Source organism: Erpetoichthys calabaricus, chromosome 8 (assembly GCF_900747795.2).
Source record: "Erpetoichthys calabaricus chromosome 8, fErpCal1.3, whole genome shotgun sequence".
Lineage (NCBI taxonomy): Eukaryota > Metazoa > Chordata > Cladistia > Polypteriformes > Polypteridae > Erpetoichthys > Erpetoichthys calabaricus.
The window spans coordinates 10,619,228-10,635,376 of NC_041401.2; the positions used below are offsets into that span (position 1 = coordinate 10,619,228).

General features: G+C 43.7%; 1 protein-coding gene and 1 long non-coding RNA gene across 2 annotated transcripts in view; one reads left to right on the forward strand and one right to left on the reverse strand.

Moving 5' to 3' along the window:
- Window positions 1–7,359: 7,359 nt before the first annotated feature.
- LOC127528926 (uncharacterized) lies at window positions 7,360–7,835 on the forward strand. Its single transcript, XR_007935548.1, has 2 exons — window positions 7,360–7,493; window positions 7,711–7,835. It is a non-coding gene; the product is annotated as an uncharacterized LOC127528926 (long non-coding RNA).
- A 236-nt stretch (window positions 7,836–8,071) lies between these two features.
- osbpl6 (oxysterol binding protein-like 6) overlaps window positions 8,072–16,149 on the reverse strand; it is a 229,441-nt gene continuing 221,363 nt past the window's right edge. The window contains exon 23 of the mRNA XM_028806230.2: window positions 8,072–9,030. Within this exon, the coding sequence (XP_028662063.2) occupies window positions 8,922–9,030 (109 nt within the window). The 3' untranslated portion in view covers window positions 8,072–8,921. The remainder of the gene's footprint in view (window positions 9,031–16,149) is intronic.

Here is a 16,149-nt window from a genome sequence, read left to right on the forward strand (position 1 = left end):
CAGTTGTTCAGTCCCAATTCCTTGAGTTCCCTTCACATTGTGTGTGTGGAAATGCTCTTACTTTCACTATTAAATATAGACCTGAGTTCTACTGTTGTTTTTCGTTTAAGTGATCGCCGATCACGATCATTCAGGATTTTTTTCTGGCCACATTTCTTCCTCGAAGACGACGGGTCCCCACTATCCTTCCAGTTTTTAATAATGCGTTGGACAGTTCTTAACCCAATTTTAGTAGTTTCTGCAATCTCCTTAGATGTTTTCTCTGCTTGATGCATGCCAATGATTTGATTCTTCTCAAACAGACTAACATCTTTTCCACGACTACGAGATGTGTCTTTCCACATGGTTGTTTAAGAAATGAGAAGCAACTCATTGCACCAGTTGGGGTTAAATAACTTGTTGCCAGCTGAAAGATAATCGCCCATTGCAGTAATTAGCCAATAGGAGGCTCGTACCTGTTTGCTTAGTTAAATCCAGGTGGCGACTATTTTTTTGGCCAGGCAGTGTATTGTTGTAACAATTGAGACTGCAATTAACATGAACAACTGTCCTTGTAACTGTTATGTTTAAGATCCATAACACACAGACAGACCGAGCACTGCGTAATAGAGAGACAGACAGGCACAGACGTCACTAGATATAGAGGTAAACAGGGAAGGCACATGTACTGAAAGAAAAAAAAGATCAGCATGTGCGTTGTTCCTGCTGCACTGAATAAGCTCACGCGCTCTAACATCACAACCGGTCTGACTCTCTAAGTAACAGCGCAAGTACAGACGCAAACCAAGTGCAATGAAGAGTCCCTGGTTCGATCCCCACTCACTCCTATATTTGCCGTTTTCAGTAGTAAGCTGCTCTTTTTGTTAATATTATACAGTACACACATGCAGTACACATGAGTACAAGAGGCCTGTCGTTCCTGCTGCCTTTGCCTGGGATTGCTCTCCAACGTTAACAAAGGTAACTGCTGCCTTTGAGCCGTGGAGGCGTTGGCTTGTGTTGATGGCTGAAGCTAAGCTTTCAGCAACTGCCTTGAGCACCTTGTGATGACAACACTGGTAGCGGGCAGCTGCTGAAGTAGATGTTCTAGAGAACCTCTTCCTGAATGAAGTGGACAGGAGGGTGTCTTGCTCTTCCCCCAGACGTGGAGGTTTGCTGGGCTTGGCAGAGCACCGTAGACTGCCTGCAGCAGGATCTGGACACGAAAGAAATCTCCCGGCATGATGTCTGACCAGGTGATTTTCACTGGAGAGTACTCTCCCATCTTGTCCACGGACCCTGTTGCCGGAGTCCTACTGCCCTGCTCACTCTCTTCCTTCCATCCCTGCTCAGACCTCTTCCTGGAGTTAGATGGATTTTCTCCTTGCTGACCTGGGTCTTTGGGATGTAGCCCAGACCTGCTCTACCCATTGCCACGGTGCCCACCAGAGCCTTCTGTCTCAGGCATGACTGCCACCTCCACAGCCTTCTCCGCCCTCCATTTCCTGCCTGTCCTCACCTCAATGCCAGCTGCTGACACCTTACAATCCTTGGAGTCCCTGTACTGTAGGGCTTCTCTGGCGCGTGCCACCGTGAGTTCTTCAGTGAGGCCGCTAAATGGTAGCCGCAGGATGTTACTTGTCCCATACAGTGCTGTGCTGGTGAGGCTGCGTGGGAGTCTCTGCCACCTCTGAAGAAAGCTGCTGATCTTCTTTTCAAAGGTTGGGACTGCATATACCAGCAGAGGCCATAGGACTCGGGGCAGGATTGAGTGCTGATAGATCCAGGCAGACCAGACCTAATCAACCTTGGTGAGCCACGTCCCAAGCTCCTGGCTGGACTTCTGGATGGCAGTGGTGTCTTTTCAGACTTGAGTCAAAGACTTTCCCCATATTTTTTACTATTATTAAAGTTTTACTCTGCTGGCCTAGCTCTCTCACATGGGTGGAGGTTGATTTGTTTTAAAACTAATCTTGTTCAACTTGACTTGCTTGTATGAAATGTTATTTGATTATAATAAAAGTTGCTTCACTCGGCAACCCCCCCTGTGTCTGCCACTCGTGTTGTGAAGGGGGGGGCTGAACGCACCCCAAGTAGATGCAGTTGCTCCTCTGAAACCTCCTCTTAAACGGTGATACAATGGGAAACAAGTTGGTGGTTTTTTTTTTAACCTCCTCTTTGCTCGATCAGCTGCTGCGGTGCCACGTGATCTTCATCTCAGCGCACTTCTGTCATATCACCTATGTCCATATATTCAATCTCTTTACGCTCTTTACCTTTTCGTCAATATCCTATTGAATTTTGATTCTGTGTTTGGAATTACATTGTGACAACGCAACGTATAACTGCCCGTGAGTGAATATCATTTCTTTCTCTCTACATGAACCGTGTCTGATAACAGCATTCGCACAAATGCGAAATGACTGAACCGTGTGCGTGGTTGTAAATGTTTTAGATGTGGGCGGGACTTTTCCAAATCTCTTTGCATAAACACGCGGGGCTTGAAATTTTCTCTTGCGGGATTTCACTTTCACCAAACAACAAATCTTTTATTTCTCGCAGATACGCCTCTTCATTGGGAAGAAACGCTACTTTTCACTGATGGCAACACGAATTAGACGACCTACAAGTCTCTGACTTGAAGTTTAAATCCAAACAATATATTCGATCTCTTTTTCCCTGTTCCATTATTTCACCGAGTAATAATTTCCATTTGATTGCAATAATGCGATCTTTACTGTCATTTTTTTGAGACTTTGGAATTTTCATACTTTCATTATCTCTAACCTGCTCTGCGTGTGTATCACAGAAACGTTTTTGAATTCTTTACGACGTTCTACTTTGTCATCTACTCTTTGTCTTTTATTTCCAGCCCCAGGCCTGGTTAAATCTCTTGGCACAAAGTCTCATCTCCCGGGATGTGAAAGTGTCTCTCTGAGAAAGTCGCGTCTCGTCTCCTTGCAACCTTCCAAGATTTTATTTTTTTTTTTAAATAATGGAGAGATGTTGAAAAAGAAAAGAGCGGGTTTAATTAACAACAAGAATCGGCACCTAATTAAGCAAGTGGTTGGAGTTGGAGGCCCTGACTGAGTTGAAGGCCTGAACAGTTGGTTCTGGTTAAGGAAAGAAATGAAGCCATTCAGGTGAACAAACCTTAAAAATAAAAGATAAGTCAAACAAAATGAAAGTAAAAGGAGTTAATTAGCAGCACAAACTGGTCACAAATTAAGTACAGGGTTAGAATGAAAACCTGCAGTCCTCCAGGACTGGAGTGGGGAACCCCTGGCCTAAAGGATAGGGTGTCTGCCTTACTGCTTTGTGTTTGTTTGCTTGCTCAACTACGGTAAAATGTCATGGCAACTAAATCTGTGTAAAGCTCAGAAAAGCAGATGCTGTATTTATTTATTTTATATATATATATATATATAAAATTGGGCGGCACGGTGGCGCAGTGGGTAGCGCTGCTGCCTCGCAGTTGGGAGACCTGGGTTCGCTTCCCGGGTCCTCCCTGCGTGGAGTTTGCATGTTCTCCCCGTATCTGCGTGGGTTTCCTCCCACAATCCAAAGACATGCAGGTTAGGTGGACTGGCAATTCTGAATTGGCCCTAGTGTGTGCTTGGTGTGTTTGTGTGTGTGTGTCCTGCGGTGGGTTGGCACTCTGCCCGGGATTGGTTCCTGCCTTGTGCCCTATGTTGGCTGGGATTGGCTCCAGCAGACCCCCGTGACCCTGTGTTCGGATTCAGCAGGTTAGAAAATGGATGGATGGATGGATATAAAAAAAAAAAGCTTTTGTGATCAGCCGATTTATTGATCACTGATCAATTCTTCATTTTTTTTTTTTTTTAAATAGCGAAAAATCCACAATTTTAGATTGGATTGATTGGAGTATCGCTAATTCACATTTGTGTCTCTTTGACTTTTGCGCTGTTTTCTAGCGACCGTGAAAGTCTGCCACTTGTTGGTTTTGACTTTTCTTCCTAACCCCCATTAAATAAGAATCTGAGCGGTCAGTTGCTCCCTTTCGCTGTCAAGTGGGTGACCCGATTTAAAACACCGATGTCACAATTGACACACACGTCCCCGGTCTGAACTTCAGACTTAGTTTTTTGTTGTTTATTAGAACAAGCACTAATATAGCAGCAGTGTACAGAGTGTTCATGAGGAGATATGTGTCCCAAATTATACAATTGCACTTATTTAGAGGAATCCACCAAAAAAAATGGACTTTGAGAGCAGATGGTTTAGCGTAGCACCATGTGGTACTTAGTCATAAAAAAAAATTAATAACAGTAATTGAAAGAAAAAAATTAAATAAATAGAAAGCGTTTCAGTAAGGCATTTGCAACATTCATTGGCAGGCTGTCATTTTGCACATGCAAGTAGAGTTTACATTACAACAGAAGATTTGCATCGCGTTTCGAAATTAAAAGAGAGCATGAAATTGAGCAAAGTTCCCCAAAAATAAATAACTCTGATTTATATCGTTGAAGCAAAAAATATTTGTGTTTCTTTCAAGCAACTTTCTAATAGAAAGAGAGCACACGCTTCAGGCTTGGCATCCGTGAATAAAATCGGCACCTTTTTAAATTTTTTTTTTTGAAACCCACACACCCCCAATCCCCCGTTCGGCCCCCCCCCCCACCCCCCCCCATTTTTTTTTACAGCTATCATTGCCCTCAGAAAGCGGCACAATTTTTTTTTTTTCTTTTCTTGAAAAGCAACGCGCTAAATACGCGGCAAGAGATTTCCAGCAGCAGGCACAATTCTGGGCTTTTGAGTGCCCCCCCCCCCCCCCCTTCAGGTGGGCCATTGGTCACCACGTAGAGCAAAGCTTGTGCCTTTTGAGATGCAAGACTTGGAAATTGAAACATCCTGAACTTCCTCTTGGGATGCAAATTTACATTTTTAAAATCCTCGTCAAGAAAACGTCCCATCCATCTTGAAGCAGTCCAGGGGTGAGTTGGCAATCAATTTATAACTGCAATTATTAAAATCTGTGAGCAGTAGGAAGGAAGGCTTGGGATCGAAGTGGGAGCATTAACTTTACTCCTATTAGGCCAAGCAAATGTTTGAATTTGTGTGTAATATAAGAAGAGTACTGGCGGTAACTAAATTGGAGTCGGTGTGCCGAGGAGGTGGAGTGTACAGGCGTGTAAAAGTGTTTAAGTGTTACATCTTGCTTTTAAGAAATTTGTAACCCGTGACTTGTTTTCTCAATCCAGCTGGGTATAAATGACAAATGGCTGTAGGTTAGAGCAGCCATGCCAGCTGCATTTCAGAAGCTGAAGCTAAGCATGTTCAGGGCCGGCTGGTCTTTGGATGGGAGACCATCTAGGAAAAGGTTTGGGTTGCTGCTGGAAGAGGTCCTGGTGCAGTTGGCAGGGGCCACTTACCCTGGGGTCTGTGTGAGAATCCCAATTCCCCACTGCGGGGACGGGGACACTGTGCTGTAAAAATGCTGCCATCCTTCAGACGGGACATAAAACTGAGGTCCTAACTATCTGTGGTCATAGAAGATCCCTGGGCATCAATTCAGAAAGAGTAGGGTGCCTCCCGATGTCCTGGCTAAACTGCCCACCATGGTCTGGTCATTCTGGCCCCCTAATCCTCCCGTCTCTAATTCTCGCTCTTTCTGTCTCCACTTCACCACATAACAGCTCATACGTGGTGAGCCGACTGGTGCAAATGTGGCTGCCGTCACATCAACCAGGTGGGTGCTGCTGCACAGTAGTGGTGGTTGAAGTGGCTCCACACTCACTATGCAAAGCGCTTTATAAATGTAAAGTATTATTATTGATTGGCAAGTGAAAGCAGGGTGGAAAGTGTTTGCCGCCAAGCATTTTCTACCTGGCAGGCTCCAAATGGGTGCAGGCGTCACTCAGCTTGATTGAGGTGATTCCCATTAAAATACGAGTGGGTCAGTCAGGTGCTTCGGCCACACCTTGGAGCAGGTGTAGGACTGAACTGTACCCAGTCCGGCCTGTGAAGGGAGCCTTCATGACACAGGAGGGGACAACTGGTGGAAACAAAAAAAAAAAAAATACGGGCGAGAAGAGAGCTGGAGAGGCGAATGGTCAGGTGGTACACCAGCCGCCAACGGGAGAGAGGTGGCAAAGTGACCGGGCCTTGGCAGTGACTGAGCATCCCTGTGGATCAGTGTGTGTGGCTATCATATGGAATGACGGAGGGCTGGCTGTGCGTATCCTGCCAGTCGAGTCGGTAGAGGTGGTCTTGACTCTCTGCCAGATAGAAGACCCGCTGGGGAGATGTGGGGTGAATTTATGAGTTGGGCTGGCTGAGGAGGAACTTGCTGCTGCTACAGTTTTTAATTGGAATGGAGTGACTGTTTTATCCTCCATGTTACTGTGGATTTTAGGGATTATTTATTGTTGGAGACTTTGTCTTTCATTTGGTTTTTAATAGCAACACCAACACACTATATTCTCCAACCCCTGTGTGTCCTCATTTGCTCGGGTTCAAGAGGCTCCCGGAAGCAACGAGGGTGAGTGGAGCCGACCCCGGACCTTCACAGATGGTGGCTGGCAATGAAACGTGCAGCCGTTTAGTGGGGCCGAAGGCTTCCTCAAATTCTTTTCCTCCCAGTAATTTAATGGGGGTGGTACCATTGACCGGTGACTGTCCAATAAAAACACAGGTGCCTGTTCCGCCCACATTCCGGTGCTATCCGAGTTGCAGTCTTGTTACCTAGTTTTGCAGGTCGAGATTGTGGGATCCATCAGAGTCGTAGGTCACGCTGCCAGAATGGCCTCATCAGATGGAGAGGACGCAAACCACCAGCAACTTGGAGGTCCCTCATTCAGACATCAAAGCTCAGTTTTGTGTTCGGCCAGTCCTCTGCTCAGCAAATGAAATCTGACTTTATCAAGTGCCTGAACAGTCTTCTCCCATTGGAAAGTTTTTCTCATTTTTATTGTTGTACAGGTTGAGCCAAAATGAAGTACCAGAAGATTATTGCGCGAGGTAGACATCAAGACAGGGTGGGGCTTCTCTGCACTTTCAACGTGAGGCGGGGCTTCTTCCCATTACTTCAAAATGGGGTGGGGCTTCTCACAACTTTTACTTCAAGAAAGGGTGGGGCTTGTCTGCACATACAAAGTGAGGCGGGGCTTCTTCCCATTACTTCAAAATGGGGTGGGGCTTCTCAATACCTTTTCTTCGAGACAAGGTGGGGTTTCTCTACACTTTTATTTCAATGAGAGATGAGACTTTTTACCACTACTACACAATGGGGATGGGGCTTCTCAGCACTTATTTCAAACTGAGGTGGGGCTTCACATCTTTTTCTTCAAAATAGTTCTGAGAAGCCCCGCCCCATCACTTTAAAATGAGTTGGAGCCTCTCACTGCTTTTACTTCAAGACAGGGTGGGGCTTCTCAGCACTTATTTCAAAGTGAGGCGGGGCTTCATCTTTTCCTTCAAAATTGGGCGGGGCTTCTCTGCACTATTAATTTAAAATGAGTCGGAGCCTCCCTCTGCTTTTACTTCAAGTCAGGGTGGGGTTTCTCTGCACTTTTATTTCAAAGAGAGGTGGGGCTTTTTACCACTACTACTACAAAATGGGGATGGGGCTTCTCGGCACTTATTTCAAAGTGAGGTGGGGCTTCTCATTTTTTCCTTCAAAATTGGGCGGGGCATCTCTGCACTATTTAAAATGAGTAGGAGCCTCCCTCTGAAAGTGCAGAGTGTGTCTTGAAGTAAAAGCAAAGTGAGGTGGGGCTTCTTCCCACTACTTCAAAATGGGGTGGGGCTTCTCACTACTTTTACTTCAAGACAGGGTGGGGTTTCTCTGCACTTTTATTTCAAAGAGAGGTGGGACTTTTTACCACTACTCCTACACAATGGAGATGGGGCTTCTCAGCACTTATTTCAAAGTGAGGCGGGGCTTCACATCTTTTTCTTCAAAATAGTGCTGAGAAGCCCCGCCCCATCACTTGAAAATGAGTCTGAGCCTCTCATTGCTTTTACTTCAAGAGAGGGTGGGGCTTCTCGGCACTTATTTCAAAGTGAGGCGGGGCTTCTCATCTTTTCCTTCAAAGTTGGGCGGGGCTTCTTGGCCTTGAGTCTTTCACTGCTTTTACTTGAAGACAGGGTGGGGCTTCTCTGCAGTTTGTCTCAACATGGGGACGGGGCTTCTTACCACTTTTCCCTCAAGATATCGTGGGACTTTTCACCACTTTTTCATGTGACGACTCTAAGTTAGAAATAAACGAGGCACCAAACTTAAAGCAGAGTTATTTCCATCTGAAGAAAAACAAAAGCCAGAACTCTGAACATGTAGCCTGTGGCAGCATCTTTTCTTCCCACAGCAGAGGGACACTTGAACCCTGTTCTCTCCTTTACTATCAAAATAAGTAAGCGCAGCGCCCCCAGCTGGTGACACCGTATTTTAAAGACACACACAATTTGAATCGTTTTTAAAATGCCTTTACCTGTTGTTTCTAATGGGAGTGGAGGGGAGCGTTGGCACATGGTGACAGGGAGGGGGTTACGCACCGTGATCCAGAACGCTCTTGGGTGAACCCATATCTTGAGTGTATTTATTTTCATGTGAAAACCTTCCGCGCTTCCTCGGCTCCCTGTTGTCCCTTCTTGCTTGCGTGTGCCATTTCTCATGTGCTGACCTAGACTGGCATGGTGCCACTCCTAAAGGGGTCTCTCTTAAGGCAAGCGCAGATGGTTAAAAGCTGGCGACAGCTTTCTGCTTTGCTCCCCCCTGTGGTGCCCATGGGGGGGGGAGGTCATCCTGCCATCTCCTCATTTGAAATGGGGCTTCTGCTGGTGCTTGCGGTCAACGGGGATGTGAACGTCCGTCCCCCGGTGTTCTAAAACTTTACCGTCGTCACCCCCCGAAAACCCAAAGCTGCAACACGGTAAATCGTTATATATTTGTGCATAGGTAAGCGTCTCCTCCTTGCTAGCTGTTACCAAAGCGTTAGGTAGTCCAGTTTGCTGAAGCCAGGGGATTTGCGCAGGTCCCAGTAGGTGCTGTTGCTGACCCACCTTTCCCTCTGATTGGAATCGATCACCTTCCTGAAAAAAGGAAAGGGAGAATGGAAATGGTTAAAATCGCTGGCAGAGACACCTGCCACTTGAGCATCAAATAGATTTGTTAGTGTATGGTGATGGAGAAAAGCAACATGTGAACTGCAACCCACTGCAGTGGAGTCCTACGGTATGTCACTTACACACTCACCGGCCACTTTATTAAGACCACCTGCTCAAGTGCTTGTTAACATAAATCTCTAATCGGCCAATCACATCGTAGGAACTCTCAATTCCATTCGGCCTGTAGACGTTGTCAAGATGACCCGCTGAAGCTCAAACTGAGCCTCAGAATTGTGAAGAAAGGGGACAGAAGAGACTCTGAACGTGGAGTGGTGGTTGGTGCCAGACGGGCTGCTCTGAGTATTTCACAATCTGCTGATCTACTGGGATTTTCACGCACAACCATCTCTAGGGCTTTACAGAGAATGGTCTGAAAAAGGGAAAATATCAGCGAGCCGCAGAGGCCTGCAAAGGTTTGCCATGTTGCATCCGGAGGACAGCAGGCTTACCTGGCCCTGTGCAGATGACGAGCTGCCTATCAGGTTGTATGGTCTTAGTCTGCAAAGCCACATTCTGTTTGCTTGTGTGGCACTAGTTCTAATAAAAGGTATTACCTGTAATGCAGAGTTTAAAGTATAACTCTTTCTTTCTCCTGCCTGTTCTTTACACTTGGACAGACTACAACATGAAACCCGTTTAGCGTTGAGCAGAGGAGGCAGCGTGGGGACCTCATACACGTCTGTAACATCCTCCAAGGCCTTGTTAAAGTAGATCCATCCACATTTCAGTTTGAGGGTGAATCTCGTCTGCGAGGACATCAGTGGACATAATGGGGAAGGGCATTGAGGACTGAAGCCAGGAAGAGTTGTGAGACTTGTAACGGTTGCTCCATATTTTATGTGCTTTACTTGTTTCTGCCGCTTGCTCCCTTTGGAATAGATGTCCGAGTGAATGAGTATTTTAAGGATATCTCTTTAAGGGGAGCAGGGGGCCTGTGGGTCCTTGCATAAATAAACACGCTGGTGTGTGTCGTAGGAGGAAGATCTGACTTCAAAAGGACAAGGAGGTGCACATTTTGAAAAGAAAAGGATTGTTAGAGAAGGAGGTGGGAAAGCATATTAGGTACATACTTTATTAATCCTAAGGGGAAATTCACTAAATCCATGGCTTGTTGTAAGCATAGCAGCGTACAGTTCTTACTGGAACTACAATGTCCATACAGAAGTTGATGTAGTCAGTAGTGCAGTCAACAACTTCCTCAATGTTCTCACTATGTGATCCCAGTCTGTAGTTCCAAAACATTCTCTCAGAGTATTCTCAGCCTCCGGGGTCCACTTCCTGAATGATCGTGTGGTTGTAGGTAGGAAAGAAGCGATCTGAAAAGCAAGAAATGCTCCGTAGCTAGATTGGTTCGGGCGCACGGAAAAACAAAGAGTGAGCAGGGAAGGTCATCGGAGTGCTCGGCTTTGCCTTTTATTTTTGTCGCTTGCATCTTCCATGGAGGGAAGTTAACGTCATTACACCCGGGTGAGGCGGACTTCAGCATTCAAGACACAAGTTGTCTCCAAGCCGGTGAGAACACTTCTTTTTATATCTGTAAAAAGCAAACAAGTCAGTGGGATATTTGACTAGTATGCTGGATTGATCAGCGGCATTCCCAGCATGGTAATTAAAGTCAATCTAAAAGGGACTGGGGAATACGTAGGGGATGTCTGTCTAATTTATATCTGTTTACACTGTATAGATACTGTAATGTATGTGCTGTGAATATTTGGCTTCTGTCTGTAAGTGGATCAGATTTCTTTTTTTTTTTTTTTAAATTCATCATTCTTCAGTGTTTTTTCTGGGGAGTCCATTATAAAGGGGGTGGTCATATCAATTAGTATCTGTATACAGTGGACCCTCGGTTCATGAACGTCTCTGTACACGTACAAATCGGTTTACGACCAAAAAGTTTGCTAAACTTTTGCTTCGGTTCACGACCACACACTCAGTATATGAATAAGCCAGTTTCCCTTTCGGTTTGTACATGTTCAGTCTCTCCCTGTGCAGCGAGCAAGAGAGACAGTGAGAGCGCACGACACACACACACACACACACAGCACGAGAGAGAGCTGGACTCGTATATAAATGTAATGAATTATTATTATTATTAAGGCAGAAAAGGCAGTTAAAGGATGCACTGGGCTTGATTTTGTTTTCACTTCTGTTTACAGCGATCGGTTTGTAGCGTGCATTGTTGCAATGTTACTTTTGTTGGTGGTTTATTAAATTACGGATTTTTCAAATCTTCATTTTTTTTCCCTGTGCTTAAAACTCATTTAAAAAAGTGTTTTTAGCCAGCGGTTGGTAGCACTATAGTGCGAACTATTGCAGTGTTAGTTTTCTCTGTTCTTCAAGGTTTTCTTCGTGTCATTCAATGTTTTTACGAGGGCAATCCCAAAAGTAAGGTCTCCTATTTTTTTTAGAAATACAAACGACTGTTTATTTTCTATAATGTTTACATCATTTTAAAGGTTAAAGACTTATTTGTTTTTCTACATAATCACCATTTCGGTCGATGCATTTTTGTAGACGCTGTGGTAGTTTTAGAATGCCCATGTCATACCAGCTCGCCGCCATGTCCTTCAGGAAGTATTGAACCTCATCTTTCACCTCTTCGTCGGAGCAGAATCACCTTCTTTCAATTTAGGGAACAGGTGGTAGTCACTGGGTGCCAAGTCCGGACTATAGGGTGAGTGGGTGATGAAGTTCCAACCGCCGATCTTTACGCACGTTTTCCTCAACCTTCGTGACTGTCTTGTCGGAAATTGACGGTCTCCTGCGCGAACTTCGCACTTGGCGCTAGCGTTCAATGGGAGCTCCATTTCTAAGGGCTGCCAAGCCAAGATTGAGCATCCCAGCGAAGCCACACATGCTTGTTTGGGAGTGGAGGAAGCACCAATCACAACAGTGTGGCCAACAGCCGTACGAACAGTTTCTCTACGTCCCCACCGCTTTGGAGACCTTACTTTTGGGATTGCCCTCGTACATTTAGTTTACTATTACGCTGTGCATCCTATGGTTTAATTAACTATATTTGTGCTTAAAAACTTAAAAAATATATATATATTTACATACAGTTCGTATGGTCTGGAACGGATTAATTGTATTTACATACAATCCTATGGGGGAAATTGCTTCGGTTCGCAACCAAATCGGTTTACGACCAGAGTTTTGGAATGAATTATGGTCGTGAACCGAGGTTCCACTGCATTTGTGCTGGGTTTGAGTAGGATTGGTTAAAGGTTGTGTATAGTTTTTGTTTGGTTTGTTTATAATATATTGTTTCTTTAATTTATTTAATTGTTCGGATGGTTATTTTCATTTTAAATACATAAAGGACATCTCTAGCTAAGGGGATCAAATTGGGGCAAAGGTTCTGTCTGGTGCCATTCCCGATAGAATTAGTTCCTTCCTAAGTGCAGGAGATTCTCGTGTTGTGCTGAACTCCCCATCGTACATTAAGAGGAACTCGCTACAGACTCGGGAACAAACTCCTGACAGAAACATTCCGGGGTTACCAATGAAGACGCCACCATTACAGCGTGGCACGTTAGTTCTGGTTGGTAGATCGGTGCATAAAGGACCCGTCACCCCTACAACAATGCAGTAGTTGGTTAGTAAAAAAAAAAAAATTCTAAAAGTAATGTACAGCATGACAGAAATCTACTCGCTATATATAAAACCCTAAGCCTAAAAGTGCAATGATTTTATGTCACTTTTTTTGTCACGCTTTAAATTGGGCTTATTTTAAAACCTACATATATACAGTCACATGAAAAAGTTTGGGAACCCCTCTCAGCCTGCATCATAATTGACTCTCCTTTAAACAAAAAAGATAACAGTGGTATGTCTTTCATTTCCTAGGAACATCTGAGTACTGCGGTGTTTTACAAACAAAGATTTATAGATAGATAGATACTTTATTAATCCCAAGGGGAAATTCACATACTCCAGCAGCAGAATACTGATAAAAAAAAAAAAAAAACAATATTGAATTAAAGAGTAATAAAAATGCAGGTAAAAACAGACAATAACTTTGAATAATGTTAACATTTACCCACCGGGTGGAACTGAAGAGTCGCATAGTGTGGCGGAGGAACAATTTTCAGTGACGCAGTATTTAGTTTATGAAATTAAATCAAATGTAAAAAACTGGCTGTGCACAAATGTGGGTCCCCTTGTCATTGTGCTGATTTGAATGCCTGTCACTGCTCAATGCTGATTACTTACAACACCAAATTAGTTGGATGAGCTCATTAAGCCTTGAACTTCATAGACAGGTGTGTCCCATCATGAGATATAAAGGGATTTAAGGTGGTCAATTACAAGTTGTGCTTCCTTCCCTTTGACTCTCCTCTGAAGAGTGACAGCATGGGATCCTCAAAGCAACTCTCCAAAGATCTGAAAACAAAGATTGTTGAGTCTCCTGGTTTAGGGGAAGGCTCCAAAAAGCCATCTCAGAGGTTTAAACTGTCAGTTTCTGTAACTGTAAGGAATGGAATCAGGAAATGGAAGGCCACAGGCACAGTTACTGTTAAACCGAGCAGGTCTGGCAGGCCAAGAAAAATACAGGAGCGGCATATGAACAGGATTGTGAGAATGGTGACAGACAACCCACAGACCACCTCCAAAGACCTGCAAGAACATCTTGCTGCAGATGGTGTATCTGTACATCGTTCTACAATTTAGCGAAATCTGCACAAAGAACATCTGTATGGCAGGGTGATGAGAAAGAAGCCCTTTCTGCACTCACGCCACAAACAGAGTCGCTTGTTGTATGCCAATGCTCATTTAGACAAGCCAGATTCATTTTGGAACAAAGTGCTTTGGACTGATGAGACACAAATTGAGTTATTTGGTCAGAACAAAAAGTGCTTTGCATGGTGGAAGAAGAATACCGCATTCCAAGATAAACACCTGCTACCTACTGTCAACTTTGGTGGAGGTTCCATCATGCTGTGGGGCTGTGTGGCTAGTTCAGGGACTGGGGTCCTTGTTAAAGTCGAGGGTCGCATGAATTCAACCCAATATCAACAAATTCTTCAGGATAATGTTCAAGCATCAGTCACAAAGTTGAAGTTACGTAGGGGTTGGATATTTCAACAAGACAATGACCCAAAACACAGTTGGAAATCTACAAAGACATTCATGCAGAGGGAGAAGTACAATGTTCTGGAATGGCCGTCACAGTCCCCTGACTTAAAGATCATTGAAAATCTATGGGATGATTTGAAGCAGGCTGTCCATCAAATTGAACTGAAGTGGAGAGATTTTGTATGAAGAATGGTCAGAAATACCTCCATCCAGAATCCAGACACTCATCAGTGGCTATAGGAGGACAGCATCTAGAGGCTGTTAGATTTGTAAAAGGAGGCTCAACTAAGTATTGATGTCATATCTCTGTTGGGGTGCCCACATTTATGCACCTGTCTAATTTTGTTATGATGCATATTGCATATTTTCTGTTAATCCAATAAATTTAATGTCACTGCTGAAATCCTACTGTTTCCATAAGGCATGTCAGATATTAAAAGGAAGTTGCTACTTTGAAAGCTCAGTCAATGAGAAACAAAAATCCAAAGAATTAAGAGGGTTCCCAAACTTTTTCATACGACTGTATGTTTGGTATCATTCTTTTCAGAATTTTTCAAACTTTAATGTGATGTGATTTTCAGATTCTTATTCCCTTTATAATTAAAAAAAAAAAAAAACTAAAAAAATATCAAGAACTTGTGAGACGAGACTTTGTGCCAAGACTTTAACCATGCCCAGGGCCGGAAATAAAAGACAAAGAGTAGAACAGCTGCTGTACGGGCTTTTAAACGTTCGAAGTGCAACGCGAAGAGATGATGATGATGATGATGCTCGAGCAAAGAGGTGGTTAAAAAAAGAAAAAAAAAAAAAAACTGTTTCCCATTGTATCACCATTTAAGAGGGGGTTTCAGAGGAGCGACCGCGTCTCCTTGGGGTGCGTTCAGCTCCCCTCTTCACAACACGAACGGCAGAGACATGAAGTGGGTGGCACGTAGCACAGGCTGGAGGGGTTTGGCGAGTGAAGCGATCAGGGGGTGAACCCCCAGTAGCATATAATAAGCAGGATTACATTTTGTTAGCTAGTGATTATCGTGATAACGTTACTTTACTCACATTATATTCGTTGGATTTGTTTTTGTTATATAATCTGAAGTGTTACTTGAATTGCTAAGCTGTGTTACTTGCACTAACATTAGATTGCTAAACAGATGACACGTCTGTGTGTTGTTGAAATCGACTCAAACTCCACTGTCCGATGATCTTGTGTTTTTGCACTTGTGTGGTTGATCTGGTCTGTGATATCACATTCAAACTGCACTACTTTTGTTCTCAACCCTTTTTATTTGTGAACTGAAATTGTTTTGATTTAAAAAGTGTTTGCATTCCTTTTTGCACTTGATTACACAATACAGAGTTGATAACTTAATGATAAAACTTTTTTTCAGGTTTGTTTTTTTGCTATTTGTTAGATTTTTGATGCAGTAATTTGAAATTATTACTGTTGACTGACAAGTGTGTTGTGTGTTCCGCCGCTTTGTTCTATTAAAGGCACTCAGACCCGCAGGATGGCTCGTTACACTTGTGCCGTTTTACTTCCTTCATCAATATCCCACAATCTACATACCATCCCATAATATGCAGTTAATCCCATAAGCCTTACATTTTAAAGTAACAGATATCTCTGTAGATGCTACAAGTTATTTATCACATTTCTTGAATACCGTATATACTTGCATATAAGTCACGTCTTGAAACCCGAAAAATCGATCATAAAATCAAACCCTAACTTATACACCCGTTCAAAAACGCGACACTTACTTTTTTTTTTTTTTTTAACATCTTCTTGCCTCCTCCAATCTCGTATCAGTTTCTCAGACACGTTGAATTTTGTTGCAGCGGCGCAGTTACCGATTTATTTTGTTACTTCAACAACGTTTAATATAAAACCAGCTTCCTATTTTCTTCTGATCGAACGATCCATTGTAGATAAGGGATGCTCTTATGATTAAGGTGTACGAGGGTGTG